We start from the raw sequence: 17535 nt of genomic DNA on the forward strand, positions 1-17535 counted from the left end.
GAGAACACACACACTCTGAGACAGAAAAGCACAGACAGACAGACTGGCACACAAATATAAACACACACACACACACACACACACACACACACACACACACACACACACACAGACACACACAGACACACACACAGAAAGACAACTTGACTTTAAGTCACTCATAGATCCACACATACACCTCCTGTATACATATTCATACGCAGTGACAGGTGGACAGATTGTTGCACACACTTGCCAGAGGACTGTGTTTTCTGAGGAAGGGGAAAAAAGTGGTCAACCTATAGATACAAAATGATGGCGTTCAAATAATAAAAATATAGAATAAAATAATAATACCAATAATCAACATAATTATACTTTGCACAAATATGTAAGGAAGCTAGTTGACTTTTCTGCCAGAATAATTTGTTTTCAGTCAAACTTTCTTAATAATAATGGGGTGTAGTGAACCATAAACCATGTATTGTGTATTGTATTGCTGGACTGTGAGCTGAATGTATGATTATATTCAGCTCAGTAGTATATTCAGCTCAGCTTTAACCGATACACACATTTGTTGACAGGTTGTGAAGGACATTAGTGTGAGTGTTTTGATTGTCTCTGCGTGTCACGTGCTTGGGTACTGCTGTAACAAAATGTGATGCGATGCTAATACTAAACCAGAACATTAACCTTGACCTCCTCAGGATTGCTTCACCTCATGCTCTCTACTTGATAATAATTTAATTTGACTTTATTGCAGTGCTGTAACCCTTGAGCCTTTTAAGCTTTTACTTTTCTGACCTTTAACATCTAGAAGTAAAGTGTGACACTGATTACATTAAAATAGGGCAGGTTACTCGTTTTCTTCTTATTAATAATAATAAACTTTATTTATAGAGTACTTTTCCAAATCCAAGTTACAAAGTGCTAAATCATAAACAAACAAATCATAAAATATTATTTATCTTCGGTAGCATCCTACCCTAGCTATTAATTACAAATTCACTTAATTGGTGACTTTTAATCAGCTTGTTCTTCCACCTAACAACAACAACAATAAATACTTAATACAACACAAACACACAATCTGTCAAAACAAAAAAAACAACAAAAAAAAGAGATAGGAAATGAAGTGTTTGCCAAAAACCTTGTGTTCTCTTGACATAAATGAACTTTAACCCATGTGTCTCCTCCAGGACTGTTCCCACCACACCACAGGCCCCCACTGTGACACCTGCCAACATGGTTACTATGGCAACGCCACCCGTGGGTCACCTGCAGACTGTCAGCTCTGCGCTTGCCCACTCAATCTGCCTGGCAACAAGTAAGTTCTCAAGACGCGCGGGGGCTAATTCCTCCACGAAGATACAATTTAATCAAATACCTCAATCTATCACTGCTGACCCCTCTGATGACTCCGTGGCCCCAATTCTCTCTTTTTGACCCGTCTCCTCATAATGCTCTCTTCTACTCTCCTCTCCTCTCCTCATACTCAGACTACTTTTTTTCTTTGGGTCTTGAAAATATATCACACAGTAGCAGCTTCATCACCAGGTATAAATATCATTGTAATTACACACATAGAAATATCATCACAGGTAGGAACATCAAAATAAGTGGATCAACATTATCCCTGTGGGTAGAAATGTCATCATTGTTGGTAGCATCAACGTAAATTCGGCCAGAAAATGTTACGCAGTTGTAAACTCCAACCTCCCACATGGAATAACAGTAGTTTAAACCCTTTTAGTCTGGTATGGAAAAGCACTTGCTGTGCTTACATTGCAAGCACAGATATCTGTCAAAAGGAATACAGTCGGACCTCATTTGCATATTGTCTCTTAATTAACTCTTGATTGATCAAATTCATAACAGCCATTATTGATTATATACTGGAAGAGATTGCACATTAGTCCCCCTGGCTAAACAGTGTTGGCCCAAGGACAATAATGCTGTACATTCGCCTCATGGGAAATGTTGTAGCCAAGATAATCAAATAAAAAATGGTGTACATAAAGAAATGGGGATGACTTTCAGTTTTTGAAAAGTCTTTTTTAGTGTTAAAATACATATAAAACATATTAATTCTATTAAATAAAATCTGTTGAGTTCTTTTTTGAAATAATTTGGTCTGTTCAATCACCAATTTTCCCCTGAAGCAGATGTGTTTAGCTGCATCACATGAAACTATCCAGAGAGCAAAGACACTTTTTTGCAGCTTGATCAAACTGCGCCCAACAAAAGTTGTCTTAACTCAGGGTCTGCTCTGTCAAACTGACATTGACCTCTTCTCCATAACTTGGTGAATTACTGTAGCCCCTCTCTATTGGAAGGGAGGTCTTCGTGGCCTTTGTTGGCCCTGATCAACCTTCTATATTGCTGTGAGATTGCTGACCTAGTGATAAAACCAGGTCAGGTATAACTTGATGATGAAAAACTGATACACACACAAAAATATAGAAGTGTTAGTTCACCTGGATTTTTACACAGCTGGAAATATAACCTCTGCTAATATTCATCTGTAATTTCTCTAAATGGCCAGAGAGAGATGCTGTATGTTAAGTTCACTGATGTCACCAAAGTGGACACACACACACACACACACACACACACACACACACACACACACAAACACACACACACACACACACAGGCAGCAGCAGCTGAGAATTTCCATGCAGTCATGACACGTCATGTCCAAACCTCTTAGAGCTAAAGAAAGACACAACTCTCTCTCTTTCTCTCCTCTCAACTTTTCTATCTCCCTCTAAACCCTTGCAGTAATAATAGCTTAAAGGTGCCGTTCCTCTCAACCCCTCAAAATAGCCGTCTAGTCTCTTATGTTCACTCAAGCCAATCACTCAAATAGCCAGCCAGCCAGTCAGACTGTTTCAGTTAGCAGTAATGTCTCATCTCTGGCAAAGTGATGTCCATATTAGTTCCAGCATAGGAAGCAGGGTGGCGATTTGTGGCAGATCAATACAAATTAGTTTAGTTTTTCAGTGCTGTTCCTTTTTACTCACATCAGGGATTAATTAGCACACTGCCAAGAGTGTTTCCAGTCTTTTTTGACTATCATAAATGAGTATCTATCAATCTGTTCATACTATTTATCCATGAACATTTTCATCTAAAAATTAAATTCCACTTTTTTTCACCGCTCCTCTTTTGAATTTCACATTCAGCACCTAACATATATACATCGATGGCCTAGAAATATAATTGTTATGTATGTAATTGATTTATCTTTTGATATTCCTCTCTTTTTTATGTCACTGTTTTTGTGTATAGCCTTTGCCTAGTTAAATGACATATTTGTGCAATTTTAACCAGATTTAGCTTTCATGACTTCACTTACATACTTCTGTGATCATGAGTCTGACTCTCTTGAAATTTTGAACAATTATTCCTTGTAAAAAGGATTTAAATATTCTCCAAAATTCTTGATGCGGGTCTGTGTTAGATTTAGATTAAAAGCTTTCAGTGTGTTCTATTATTAGAATAACTCATTTGGAAGAATGTGTTTCCTCTCCAAGTGATTTGTATTACATTTGCATGAATATCAACAAGTACCTTGATTTGTTATCTGATTAGCCAAAAACAAACACTCTTTCCATTGTCATCATTGTGACATATAGCACTGTTCCAAAATAGCATTATCCATATAATCCACCCACATATTCATTTATAAATTAGCAGGTAATATAATCAATAAAAAAGGGTTAATATTGTTCTGAAAGAGCTATATATAACTTTTTTTGCTAATGTGCGCCTCTTGAGTCAAACTCTCAAAACTGTATACACTAACAACTTCTGGCCACTATGGCTAGTTTAAAAAAAATGCCGTAAAACTGTTATATCACCCTTTCTACAACTTCTATTATTCAATTATGACCCTTTTTTATTACAGTTAAGTGTTATTTCACAGTTATTTGTTTCTTATACTCACCGGCCGAGCTAGCTTGCTTTTAACTCAGCCATGTCTGTCAGCTAATGAGTCAGTCTGGGACCTGGAACCCGAGCCAGCAGAACTATCTATAGTTTATGGAAGTGGGAGGGTGACAAAACGAGGGGTAAGAGACTATTGCTTCCCTCTGCCTCTGTCTCGCTCTCTCAGTTCATTTAGGGTACAATTCTTAGGGAAGAAGAGTGATTTCGAATTCAGCGAGTGTGTGAAAGTACAGACAGATGTGTGTGGGTGTAAGAGAAGCGAAAAGTTAAGTCTGTGTCTTTCAGAGTGTGAATGGCGAGGATTGAAAAGTGAAAGTAGGGACACAGGTGCGTGTGCGGAGGGAGACGAACAATGGCCTTAACTCGGCTCTGTCCTCTCCTCTTCTTCCTCTTCTCCCTCATCCCCCTCTCCACGCTGGGACAACGCTACGGGATCCATCAACAACTTCAACAAAAACAACAACAACAACAACAACAACAACAACGTCGTCTCGGCAATCGCAACAGCTTCAGCCCCACCTGCCACCTGGGGGAAGAAGGGGAGTTGCTGTGCGACCAGTGTCAGCCTGGATACACAGGACCACGATGTGACAGGTAACACACAGGCACGCACGCATACATACACACAAAGCACACACTGAATATCAGAAGTTACACACAAATCACACAAAAGAAAACACACATATGCACATACTTTATGCCTTTATGTTAAACATTCTGTCTTTGAGCTTGATTTTAAAGTCTAGCTAAGTTTATTACCATTACCGTTATTTCCATATGATACAGAAACATCCTCATTGATCAAAACTGTCACACATCTGGTTAATCAATGACAGAGCTGTGGTTTCAGTGCATAACTACCTGCATAATTTAGAAATGTGCATAACAATCATTTAGAAAATAAAAACCCAATTTATGGTTGTCATTCCTCAGTATGACAATTTTGAGAATAAGCCTGGGCTGCAGTCAGCCATTCCCAAATGAAAACAGAACCTGCTGCTCATTAACTTGTGTTTGAGTGCTTGCCATATGTCTCATTGTCCATCTCGCTTCCTGTGCACAGTGCATTTATTAGTTGCTTGACATTCTCGTTCCATTAGCTGTGAGTGTCTTTACCAACCCAGGACTAATGAAAAAGTGTCTCTAGATGCAAATCTTGTTAAAACTTCAGGCTATATACTGTCATTCAGTGACGCAGACAGTGGAGAAAATGTTATCTTTACCATCCAGGCTCTGTAAAATACATGTGGACTGTTTTTCTGTTTTTCTACAGTCCAAATTATGAGCTCATATTCAGGAGCGTTAATTTGGTTCACTGTGGAGAATATTATTGTAGTTTAATTCCTATACACAAAGTGTATGAGAGTGCAGGTGTTAGCCTTGCATTTCTGAAGTCAGGTTGTCAGTAAAAGCCTTGTGTTTACCTAGCCCAGCTGAACATTGAATAACAACTGAATACTGTTGGCACCATATTGTTGTGTGATGCAGACCTGAGGTTCGAGTCCTTGCTATGTTGTACAATAGTTATTTTCTATAGGATACTGCCATTATTCAGTACACAAAATAACAAAATGGCCTCAAACATCTACTATATTTTTTTATGAAAAAAGGAATGTTTTCTCTTGCTTGTTTTCAGAAGTGCTTCTGCCCTTCTGTGTGAAGGTTTTCAGTAAAAAGTTAGTCAGAAAGTACCATCAAGACACATAAGAATGAATCACATAAATATTGGCATCTATTTGTCACCCTTTAAAAGGTTTTGGAGTTATGAGTCATTTACTAATTATTAAGAACAACTTTTGGGTTTTTGGCTATACCTTCTGTTTGGTAATGCTGCAGTTTTAAATGTTGGTAATCATAAATAAATACTCACCTTTCTCACTTTCTCACTAAACCATTAAGTCTAAAGTTATAAATATTAGTAAGTCATTTATAAAGACGTTTTAATCTACTATATTATATCTGAAGTTGTAAGTAATAATACGTTTTACATTACACTGATCCAATGTTATTCTTTTCTTCTTTCTTCTTCTTTCATTTCTAAACCCCGTTCAGAGGATGCTTTGTTAGAAATTGCTACCCAGATACTCAACAAATTGATTTATAATGTAGCTGTCATATTCTTGAGATCGGAGAGCATTGACTAGACTAAACTATATCAAAATAGGTCTGGTTGGGTGTCAAGATGTCAAGAGACATCTCTTCTTTCAGAGTGCTAGCTTGGTTTTCTTATAGTTTGCCATTGAAGGCAACATTCTTGGAAACGGTATACACTGAACACGACAGTGTGTCCTCTACAATGATGTTCAATGATTTTTTCATCCTTGAATTTTCTGTTATTGAAGCTTGGATTTGTGTAGACTGTACTTCACCAGCTGTACAAACTGTCTGCTTTCCTTGTTGATGATTGAAGTGAAATGCTTTCATGAGCTGGTAAAAAGGAGACTTTCTATTTTGTTACCAGTCATTGTTTTGTCGGTAAATATACTGATGAAGATAATCATTTTAGTGATGAAGCACTGTGCTTCAAATAGGGGTTCAGTTCCACTTCCAGACTTGCCAGTTAAAAGAGAGGTGCCTGTGTCCACAGGGCCTCACTGCCCTGCATAGTCTGCATGCCTCGCCATGCTGTCCACAGCAGAATCTCTCTGTCTGCCTGTTAGTCTTTTTATAAACCTCATTTTCCTCTGAAAGGCAAACTGACTCACTGTCAGTCCATTCTTTAACTCAGTATGGCATCTACATTGTAACAAAACCCAGATATTGACAGATATGATCTAGTGCAGACTGGAAGCCAACTATTCCAGTGTACTTCCATCCATTAGTGAGTGTGTGTGTATTACAATGTATGTGTGTTTTAATGCAACAAAAGATGATCTATATAGTTTATAAACTGATATGAGTTTGTCTGCTTGTTTGTTCTGGTGAGATGGAGAGCTTACATATGTGGATATGAACATGATCTACTGTTGAATATACAGAACGCATCTGAGTGTTTACACTGACTTCGAACATGATGTAAAATAATATTTTATTAGTAATGACTATATTAAAGAGGTAATCAGCAGTTGCTTGTTTCTTGTTCTATTAGTCTAATTGATATCTGCTGCACACTACCTGCCATTACACTTCATTATCTACAGTGCTTTTGTTGTTGTTAGTGGTAATTAATTGTAATGTGCCAATTTGTCTGTATTATGGGCTTTAACAAAATAAGCTACTCTATTCCACCCATGCTAATAGACCATCCGCTTGCTGCTAAGTGATTCTGCTTTTCAATTTCCTGTCCATAAACAGCCATTTAGAATTTAGCTGAAAGCTTTTTTAAATGCAGCTGTCTAACAAATAAGTCATCTAAAAGACGTTGAGTTGTAAGCTGTTATTTAGTGCCATTTAGGGTTTGTTAGTATATGTGGAAGTGGTTGCGATGGCTATGATGATCTTTTATGTTATTACATTTATCAGTATTAGCCTAACAGCTTCAAGAAATTTTAGTCAGGTCAATTAGAAATGGAAAAAAGCCTCCAAAAACACCTTTATAGTAATAAAATGATGAATACTTCTAAGGGATCATCCGACCAAATTGTATGTTATTTGCACTGAGGTATGATAGGTAATAGAGTACTTGTTGCAATAAAATAAGTATTAGTGTAAATTTACTATAATACTTAGTAATATATAAAATAATATCATTGTTGCTGTGGTTTTAATGAATATTGTCAATGTCTTGTGAATAAATACAAATATAAATCTTGAGCAGACACTGAATACAATCAATCATGGGTCAATACCAGTTATAAAACAACTCTGGCATAGGATCATATTGACAAGTGAATTTAGGACAGAAAAATTGTCAAACATTTTTGGAAGGGGGGGCCACTTCGGTAAGTTCTAGAAAAGGAAAGTAACACAATGTTTTTGGAAGTGAAGAGTGACATTATCTGTCTGGCAAAGAAAGATAAAAGACTAAAAATGTCAAGGCTTATTTTTTCTAAAAATCATCTGCCTCTGTCTTTATGTCTCTCCCCCTTTCTGTCTGTCTGGCTCCCCTTTTTTAAGTATGAAACACAACAACTGTTGGCTTTGATATAAAATGTGATAAAAAGAGACACCTGTAGAATCAAAGAACTAAATAAGAAATAACCAAAGTTAAGGTTCAGATATAAACAAACAAAAAACTAGATATGATTAATAATGAGTTTAACTCCCAGCTTTTGGGCTTCATTAGCACTGTGGGTATATGGTTTGATCGCATTTGTCCGACAGTGACCTGGTAAAATAAACAGGCAACCCTGCAACTGTCAGACTTGAAACAACTGAACCCAATCCACTTCAAACTGGTGACAACAGCACAAACAGAAATAAATCTCTCATGTTAAGAAAAACTGTTTGGCTTTAGCAAGAAAAAAAAAGTAAAAAAAAAAAAAAAGTATTACTATAGGACCCTATTGCTCAATGCTGAATGATGGAGAAAAAAAAGCTCCATTGTCGAGTTTTGCATATTTGCAAACCTGCATAGGTAGCTAAGTTTGAATATCGGATCTTCAATATTCAGAGAGAAAGGGAGACAGAATACTGAAGTGGCTGCTTTATGAGAAGTGCTGATATTTCCATAACTGCACCCACTGACTGAGTGCAGAAAGTCAACGGAAAGGTGTAACTTTGTTCCTTGGCAGCCTGAAGTGGCAGCAAGGGTTACTCTTGAAAACTGTAAAAGTAACAATGAAACAAAAACAAGTGTTACGTGGGACGGAGCAAGTGAAGTGCAGACATTCAACGGCAAGGAGACAGGGATATCATAGAAACAAGGCCAGAGAAAGAAAATGAAAGTCTTTGGAAGCTTGGGCAGGAGGCTGGGTAACTGTGGCTGAGGATTGGACAGGTAGCTGAGAATCTTGGGCCCTTAAGCAGGGAACCCTGGAGCTGAGGCTTGGCAGGTAGCGAAAAACTAGTGCTGAGGACTGGGTTGGAAGCTGGGAACCTGGGGCTGAGGATTGGGCTGGAAGCTGGGAAGAGCTGGGATACAGGGCTGGGAAACAGGGCTGAAGAGACAAGACCAGGGACTGGAGACAAAACAGACAGAGCAGACAGAGGAAATCAGGCAAGAACAAGAAAAATGCCAGCCACTGGACTTGGAACATAAAGTCTCTGTGAGACTGTCTCAGATTGAGTTTGGATTGATACATTTACTAAAATGGAGGCGTATCTGTTTTTGAGAAAACACTTTCTATGTGAAAAGAAGAATTAGAATTAGAATTGCTGACTCCACCTTTAAAGGACGATTCCACCAGCTTTCCTTTGGGTTTTTCAAATGGAAATGCCCAATCAGCCATCAGCCATTAGCAGAAAGCAGTGATGTGGGTTAAAGCCAGAATGCTGTTGAAATTTGAAATTTCGGATTTGAATACATATAAAACACACATGTGAAGCTACAAAATGATAATTAAAAAAACCCTCAAAAGCTCAAAAAATAACATACCTGCCCTTTAACACACATATACTTAAAGGTAAATGACAAAAAATAGACAACATGTATATTTATATGGAAGTCCCATTTAATTTGTAGAAATAGCCAGTGTCAACTTTCACTTTCAACAGAAGATATGCAGCAACAGAACAAAATCATTTTGAAATGCTTGAAAAGTGTTTGAGGGGAGGAGCAGGGCCTGTTATGCCCTGGCGCCAACTCGCCTTTCATAACACTAAAAATAAAAGAACATAACGTTTATGATCTCAACCCCTCTCCCTCTTTTTCTGTAACTCTCTACCACTTGTGCTCACCATCTGCTTCCTGTACACTCTGATGGTTTTGACCAGGTGTCTGACCCTCCTAATATATCCTCTTCACACACTCTAGACTCCCCATTATAAATACCTTCACTTCCTCCTGAGGCCCTTTAAAGAAACCACACCATACAGATAACATGGCAGTATGCAATCAAACATAATATAACTGAATAGAAGCCTTGAAGTATGAATTCATCTACCACACAAAACTAAACTCAAACACACACCATGTACACCCACACATACACACGCACACACACAGACACACACACACACACACACATTCACTCCTTTCCTATCAAGAAGTGAGATTGCTGCTACTACATTTCCCCACTTGACTATGGAGGATGTACTTGAAGCACTACACACACACCAACAGCAACACACACACACACACACACACACACACACACACACACACACACACACACACACACACACACACACACACACACACACACACACACACACACACACACACACACACACACACACACACACACACACACACACACACACACACACAGAAGCTAATAAACCAGTTCTATTGAGGAGGGTCAGTGGTAATAATGGCTGGCTGCTCTTGACTCTTTCCTCTTCTCTGTCCTTTCTTTTCCTTCCTCTCTAAATTCAATTCTCTTTCCAGTGAAGATGCCCCCCCCCTTCTCTTTGGTCTCTCTCAATCGTCCTCTCCTCTGTTATCTCAATTCCCTTATCATCCTGTAGAGCTATTTCAGCCTGTTTTATTTGGTTTCAGTGGCTCTTGTCACGGTGCAGCACTCTCAGGTTGATATATGATCTCTTATAGACATCCTCTTATTATTAATCAAATGACAAAGTCTGAAAAGCAAAAATAAAAGTATTTAAATGGTGTGACAGTTTACATACTTGTGTGTCCTTGTCCTTGCTGAGGTTGCTAACAACCATTTTAAATTTTTCTCTATGACCAATCGCTTAAAAGAGGATGTCATTTTTTGGCATTTTCTTTCATGTAACTTTTCATCAACACAATGAACTGAATCAAATAATAGAATCAAATTACATTTTGATTTATTAGCCAGACAGTATCTCAATTATGTTCAGTATAACTGTTAGTCATTTGCTGACACCACAAATATACTAAGAAATCATATGTTTCTTTTCTAGAAACATATGACACCTCCAAAAAACATGTATATTATGGCTTGATACATTATTTTTTACATATTTACTCAGTTATATTCATATTTTTATTTTGACTAAAACCTGATAGTCTGCTGTAAATAACTTATTTTGGAACTAACTGCCTGAAGACATTGCATCTCTTTAAAAAAAAAAAAAAAAACTCTATTAGAGCTTGTTTTTATAACCTCTCTGTGGTACAGGCCGACCAAAGTGGTACGCTCTTTAGTAGGAGGCAGACACAAAAGGCTTGATCAGTTGTTCCATGGTCCTTTATTATAATACAAAGTGTCACAGAAAAAATATACAAAACTAAAGAAAAAACTAAACAGTTAACTTAACTCAACTTAAGTATAACTGAAGTCAAGTTTAAGGAATGTGTACACAGCTACACTACCAAAGCAGTCTCTCCTTGAGCAGTCTTAAAGCTACTGCTTATATAGCTCTCTCATCAGCCTGCACTCTGCATGAATGTGGACTATACCACTCATCAGGTAAGTCCTGATCCCCTCCTGAAACAGGTAAGCACCAACAAGATTAACATTTACATCACAGTCACATGGCATCACTTTTATAGAGCATCCCTATAGTCCATATGCAACTAAACTTAAATCAAATCAAAACCCCCCTTATTATGTGGTAAAATAATTCTAAGACCCCCCTTCACATGGTTCTTCCCTAGTGACATCACTAATGATGTCACCAGTCTATAAATCAAGGAAACATAGGCCGCCTCCTCCCTTTGTCTCCTGAGCACATGTAAGTATATGAATAAAAATAAAGAAAATACTAAACTTGTGACATTAAACTAAACCAATAAACTCTAACTGAACCCAATACCAGTGTGTGTTTTATTTTAAACAAAAGTCTGCTGAGATGTAACTTATAACCAAATATGCAAACACAAACAAACCCGGGATAGTAAGTCTATGCACAGTTTGATTACTAAACTTAACTTATGGTCCAAACAAAACAAACACACAAACAACGTATAGTGAAATTAATAAGTGATGGCACAAATGTGTTTGGGGACAAAGTCTCTCACCCACTTTGTCACACTCTCATTTCATATCTGTAGATGTTTGGTTTGGGTGTATGCCCTCTGGCTCTTTGTGTGTAAATCTATGAGGTAACGTGTGTGTGTGTGTGTGTGTCTGTGTGTGAATATGAATTATACAACAGGTATCTTTAGCCAAACAGTCTGCTGGTCAAAGATATGCTGTAACAATGCTGATAATTCCCATGAAGCATAGATACATGAGCTTTATTGCTTGCTGATGGTGTTGATTTTGGTTGGCATCGGTTGCCAACTCCCGTCGAATGAGACCTACTGTAATTAGTGGTGTTGTGCGAACTGATAGCTGAAGTGAACATTATACCTGCAGAGAGGTGTTTCTTTAGTTGATAGCTACTGCACAAAAGAAGAAGAGATGAGCTATTGTACACTTTTCTTGCAGACCAGAAAGACGAGCAACACTACTTTCCCAAAGATGATTTTAGCTACTTGAAAGCAGAGGAAAACTGCATTTTCTAGCGAGACAGTTGTCTGCTTTTTCTGCTCTTTCAATGTGACCTGATTCAGTATTATCCCAAATTAAAATTACCATGACATCTTGGCGCTAGAACTTTGAGGCACACTAAGGCTGAAATGGTGATCCAAATGTTGAGGTTCTTTCAAGTCCGTATGTGAAAAATTGTATGTGATTATAGCATCTTTCAAATTATTCTTTTTTTTTTCTCTGTAGAAAAATGAAACATTCCTGGTGAAAACTAGTTCAGTCAGTTTCAGTGCATTCATTCATGAAGGCAGATCAGTGTTTTCTTTGATGCTATGACTAGAAGTCGCCAAAGTCAGAAATTGTCAAACCTCACTAATATAAAGGCCCAATCAAAGGAGCTGTAGCAGAACCATGCATGATTTGTTTGCTAAAGTCTTGACATGTTTGAGCACTTCATGATACCAAATTAGAAATACTAGATCCTGCAGAATGTTCCCACATATTGTCTTTGTGAACAACTGAACAACCAGGCAATAGATCATATACAGTGCATCCAGTATGTAACAGTATGATCACCACGCCTCTCTGTCTCTCTGCTGCCTCCTAGATGTTCCAATGGATATTACGGCCAGCCCACCGTGCCAGGAGGCTCCTGTCAGCCCTGTGATTGCCATGGCAACCTGGACCTATCCGTACCCGGCAGCTGTAATCCAATCACAGGCCAGTGTCTGCGCTGTCGCCAGGGTTACGGCGGTGCGGCTTGCGACAATTGCGCTGAAGGTTACTATGGAGACGCCATCACAGCAAGGAACTGCCAACGTAAGTAAACATAAATTAACAAAGAAACACAAATATACATGTAAATGTCTGGTTTGTTCACATTTGGAGTCACAGTTGAAAGCTACAGTTTGTCCATGAAACAGTGTTCCATATGTTATTGTACACTTATTTGAAAGCAATACTTTGTGGTGTTTGATGGAAGAACAGCACCCTCATAAGCTTTGAAACTCCCTTGTACGACTCAATACACTTAGTGATTTTACTGCTACAGCCTTAGTCTGTCTGGTACGAGCAGTAGCTTATGGTAGGTAATGTTAGCAAACTCTTGATAGATATTGCTGTATAAGTGACTGTTGAGCTAGTTCACAGACTTTAATAATCTTTGCTACTTGTTCTGTTGTTACAGTGCATTTTGCATTCACTATTATTCTGTAATTGGCACCCACATTGGCTGCCATTCAGCAAATGTTTGGTAGATTCACTTTAAAGTACAGAAGGATGCAACCTTATTGTACATCCCACAAATACACATTTTTCTAAGTAAGGTATTAGTGTCATAATGTTTGATTTGGGGACAAATCAGACTTTATATCATCATTTTGAGAAATAGTAGTATATAGTATATACTTTGGCTGCTTCTAGTGGTCAAAAATACACACTGCACGCCGCTACCCCTCATCCCCACATGCTGACCTTGGGACACTGAGAAAACAATTGGATTACAGCAACATATTGACTGAAGCAGTTTGTCTTGACATTGTCTATAAACATCAGAATAAGATGTAATCAGATAAGGAAAAAAAATCCACTTTTAGGGGAGAAAACATCATCTGCAGTGAAAATCATTATAAACAAAAGCCCGTTGAACAGCTTCAAAGTCTCAGCAGGAGTGTTACGCTGAAGAGTATACTATTTCCTCTATGAAACTCAATTTTAGTTAATGATACCTTTAATCCTCTCACTAAAACATTGAGTAGATATTACACCATATGGTGTGTGTGCGTGATTTTGCGTTGGCAAGCAGCTGTGCTAGTCGGAGGTGTGATGTCGAAGCAGCCCACTGACTGCCAGCTGTGTTTAAGAGTGAGAATAAAAACTATACCTGTAAAAAAAAAAAAAAAAAAAAAAAAAAAAAAAAGAAGAAGAAGAAGGAAGGAACTGAAAGGCAGACAACAAGAAAGAGAGAGATGGCAGCAAATACAGACGTGCAGATGGTGCCTGTTTGTGAAAATCTTCATTAAGACCTGTGTTGTTGACGAAAACAGAGCGGCACTGGCAGGAAAGCAGGCAGAAAGACAAATTAACAGACAGAAGCCGCACAAAGAGCGACAGACAGGCAGAGCGATAAATAGACAGATAAAACCGTCAGACGAGTACAAAGGTAGGCAGACAGGCTGACAGACGGTATTAATGTGTATTTGATAGTTCATTGTTCTGTAGTTGTTTCCCCTCTCCACCCAGCTAAATGGCTATTGATTAATCAGCCTGATCTATTGCTCTCCTACAGTGCTGATCGGCTGCTTGTGTCTGGGAGATGGAGGGTTGTTATTGATTCTGTACGAATGACAAAAGACCAGCAGGAATTATTAAAACACAACAACTCTCTCTCTCCCCCTTTCTGTCAGTCTATCTCTCTCTCGCTGTCTGTCTCCCTCTCCCTATCGCTCCCAGTCTTAATGAATTTTATCGAGTGGAGCAGGAGAGTTCAGGCCAAGTCCATTTGTGCACTATTAGACTGTAAAAATCCTTTACTTTTTCTTTTGATGTCAAAGTTCCCATCTGCTGCCGTTTTTGCCGCAGCCATTTTGTGTCTCCCACTAATAGCGGCTCATTTTAATCCAGTCAGGGGAAGGGAAATGGTTTGATTTTGCGAGCAAACTTGACCACAAAGTAATTTGTCTGAAGAATAAATTCAAGGAAATTAACTCCCCTGACCATTTTTCACATGGGGAAAAGTCATTTGGAAGTTGTTGAAAAGCTGTGTGAATTGCACTTATCACACTTTGTCCAGTCACTGGAACATAGTGAATATGTAGTAATTCAATAACGTAATTATGCTTCCTGTGTGTCTGACACTTAATGAATGTTTCATAGATGCTTCATATAGTAGATCAATAAAGCCTTTGGGGATCATTGTGAAACCTCACAATTCAAATTTTTCTATTCTTTCTATTCTTAATGGACTGTCCAGTACACTCCAGTCGGCTCTGGCTTTTTGTGGGACTGCTAGGCCCGAAAATGTCTGAACTGGTGTGTATTTTGCTTTAAACTCAACTAAATGTCAGATCAATGCAGCATTTAATGAGACTAAAGCAGTTCAAACCTAAACAATATACCAGTAGAAGTTTGCACATATAATGTTTTTTTGTGATGTACTGTTAATGTTACAAAACTTTAGATGAGCGTATGTTAAAAAAAAAACTCCCTTTAAGTCAAAAGCTCTTCAATTGCATTGGTTTATGTACCTTGCAGATGAGTGGTGCATGCCAATACATGGCCATATGTTGTGTTCTCTCTGTTTCTGAGATTTTTCCATAGGTTGTTGAAGGTTATGTGTTTGAATCCCAGCTCTTGAGGTCAAGATGAGAAAATTAAATAAGAAACACTTGGTCTTCTGCTCAGCGGTTACTTTCAGCTTAAACCTGAATTTCATCAGTTGACCTGGTCTGTAGTCAGTAGTCATTTAAGTAGTGTTTGCTTTCAAGTTTCATCATACGAATGTTGTGTTGTCAACATTTTTGGAAGTCTGATACTGTATATATTGTAACTAGCACAGGATACTGCATGATGCCTTCAAGTTCTCCTTGTAAACAATGACAAAATGGACTATTCTAAGTTTCCATTGTATTGTGCGGCTTTATTTTAGAAACCAAGTGACACAAAACGACTTTGTGTCGTGACCGACAAATAGCAATTCAGTGTGTGCTTGACATTTGAATGCATTTACTAAAAAACTTGAAGTGTCACTGTGATTTTACCCTGAAGGCTCCTGAGTGTCATATCTCAACAGCACGGTTATGATATCTCCAACTCTATGTTACCTTGGTTACCTTGAGTGTGAACCGGTGTACAGAACTATGTATGTATACTTACTGAGGCACCATTGTAGTGTTAATAATATATAAAGAACAGATGCATGATAAGTATCCTTTAGTTTACTGATATGAGAGATTGGTGATTGTCTGGTACCAGAGCATAATGTATTTCATGTTGCAGAAAAATGTTAACTCCGCCATCAAGGCCAGCATTGAAAAAAAAAGAGAAAAAACACAACAAAAAGCAACATTTTATCCCACAACAAGGCGCACATTGTAGGGATTCACAGAATGGAGTCCAGATGGTCCCTGAAGGTTGAAGCTAGGGGGGTGAGAGACTGTGTGTGTGTGTGAAACCACGCAGAAGGATGTACCGTATATGTGCGTGCGTTCTTGTATCATGCAAGTGTGTGTACATTTGCGTGTATGTGTGTGGGAGGACACGTGTGCCTCACTTCATATGTGTGTGAAGCAGAAATCACTATGTTGTGAACCATATGTGTGTTTCTGCACATTTCGGAGTATTCCTGTGTGTGTGTGTGTGTGTGAGTGTGTGTTGTTTGTTTGGACATCTGTTGTACCCCACTCTCTCTCATACTTTCTCATCCCACACTCAGGTCTGTTATTCTGTCTATTTTACATGTAACAGGAGAGATTGGCAGGAGGTAAAACACGCTGTGAGTACAAATGTGTGTCTATGTGACATGATGGGCTGCGTGCTACTAATTTCTTGAGAAGGTGTATTTGTTTTTTCGTGCATTTTTGTGCGTCCATATGTGTGTGTGCTTCTGACAACCATCCACCAGATGGAAGCTGTGATGTTCAAGCTTTTAATTGTATATCTAAGGGGTTGATTGGCACGTGTGGGTGTGTCTTTTTTCTCCAAGTAGGATTTAAGTTAAAATAAAGTTGAAGTCATACAAAGTAACCCAATTAGAAGGAGGAACAGAGAGGAAGAGAGAGAGATCTGACATTTATTTCTGTATGTGAATAAAAGTTTTCATATATTTTTTTTAACTCAAGCCATTCAGAAAGCATCAAAACTGCACTCACACACACAACAGAAGCCATTGAAAGAATGTTATGCAACCATTTTCAGTGCCAGAGAGATTAGAATCTTATAGTGCATCAACTTAGAAATGTTACAAATGTTTAGGTAAATATTGTATCGGCAAGAAAAGGAAAGAAGTTGAAAAGGTTCAAGGTACAGTGCTTCATTTTGCTTGAGGGAAATTGGTATGTGCTGAAGGCAGTGTGTCTTGAATTTTAAGTCAAACCTGCTTTGTGTGTAATCACTGAAGGATTTCTTTCTAAAAAGGGGACGCGTCATGCTTTTGTGATTT

General features: G+C 38.2%; 1 protein-coding gene across 1 annotated transcript in view; it reads left to right on the forward strand.

Moving 5' to 3' along the window:
- lama2 (laminin, alpha 2) overlaps window positions 1–17535 on the forward strand; it is a 189317-nt gene that overhangs the window by 87716 nt on the left and 84066 nt on the right. Inside the window, exons 20-22 of the mRNA XM_062436956.1 lie at window positions 1179–1306; window positions 4441–4527; window positions 12985–13196. Coding sequence (XP_062292940.1) covers window positions 1179–1306; window positions 4441–4527; window positions 12985–13196 — 427 coding nt within the window. The remainder of the gene's footprint in view (window positions 1–1178; window positions 1307–4440; window positions 4528–12984; window positions 13197–17535) is intronic.

Source organism: Scomber scombrus, chromosome 17 (genome assembly GCF_963691925.1).
Source record: "Scomber scombrus chromosome 17, fScoSco1.1, whole genome shotgun sequence".
NCBI lineage: Eukaryota > Metazoa > Chordata > Actinopteri > Scombriformes > Scombridae > Scomber > Scomber scombrus.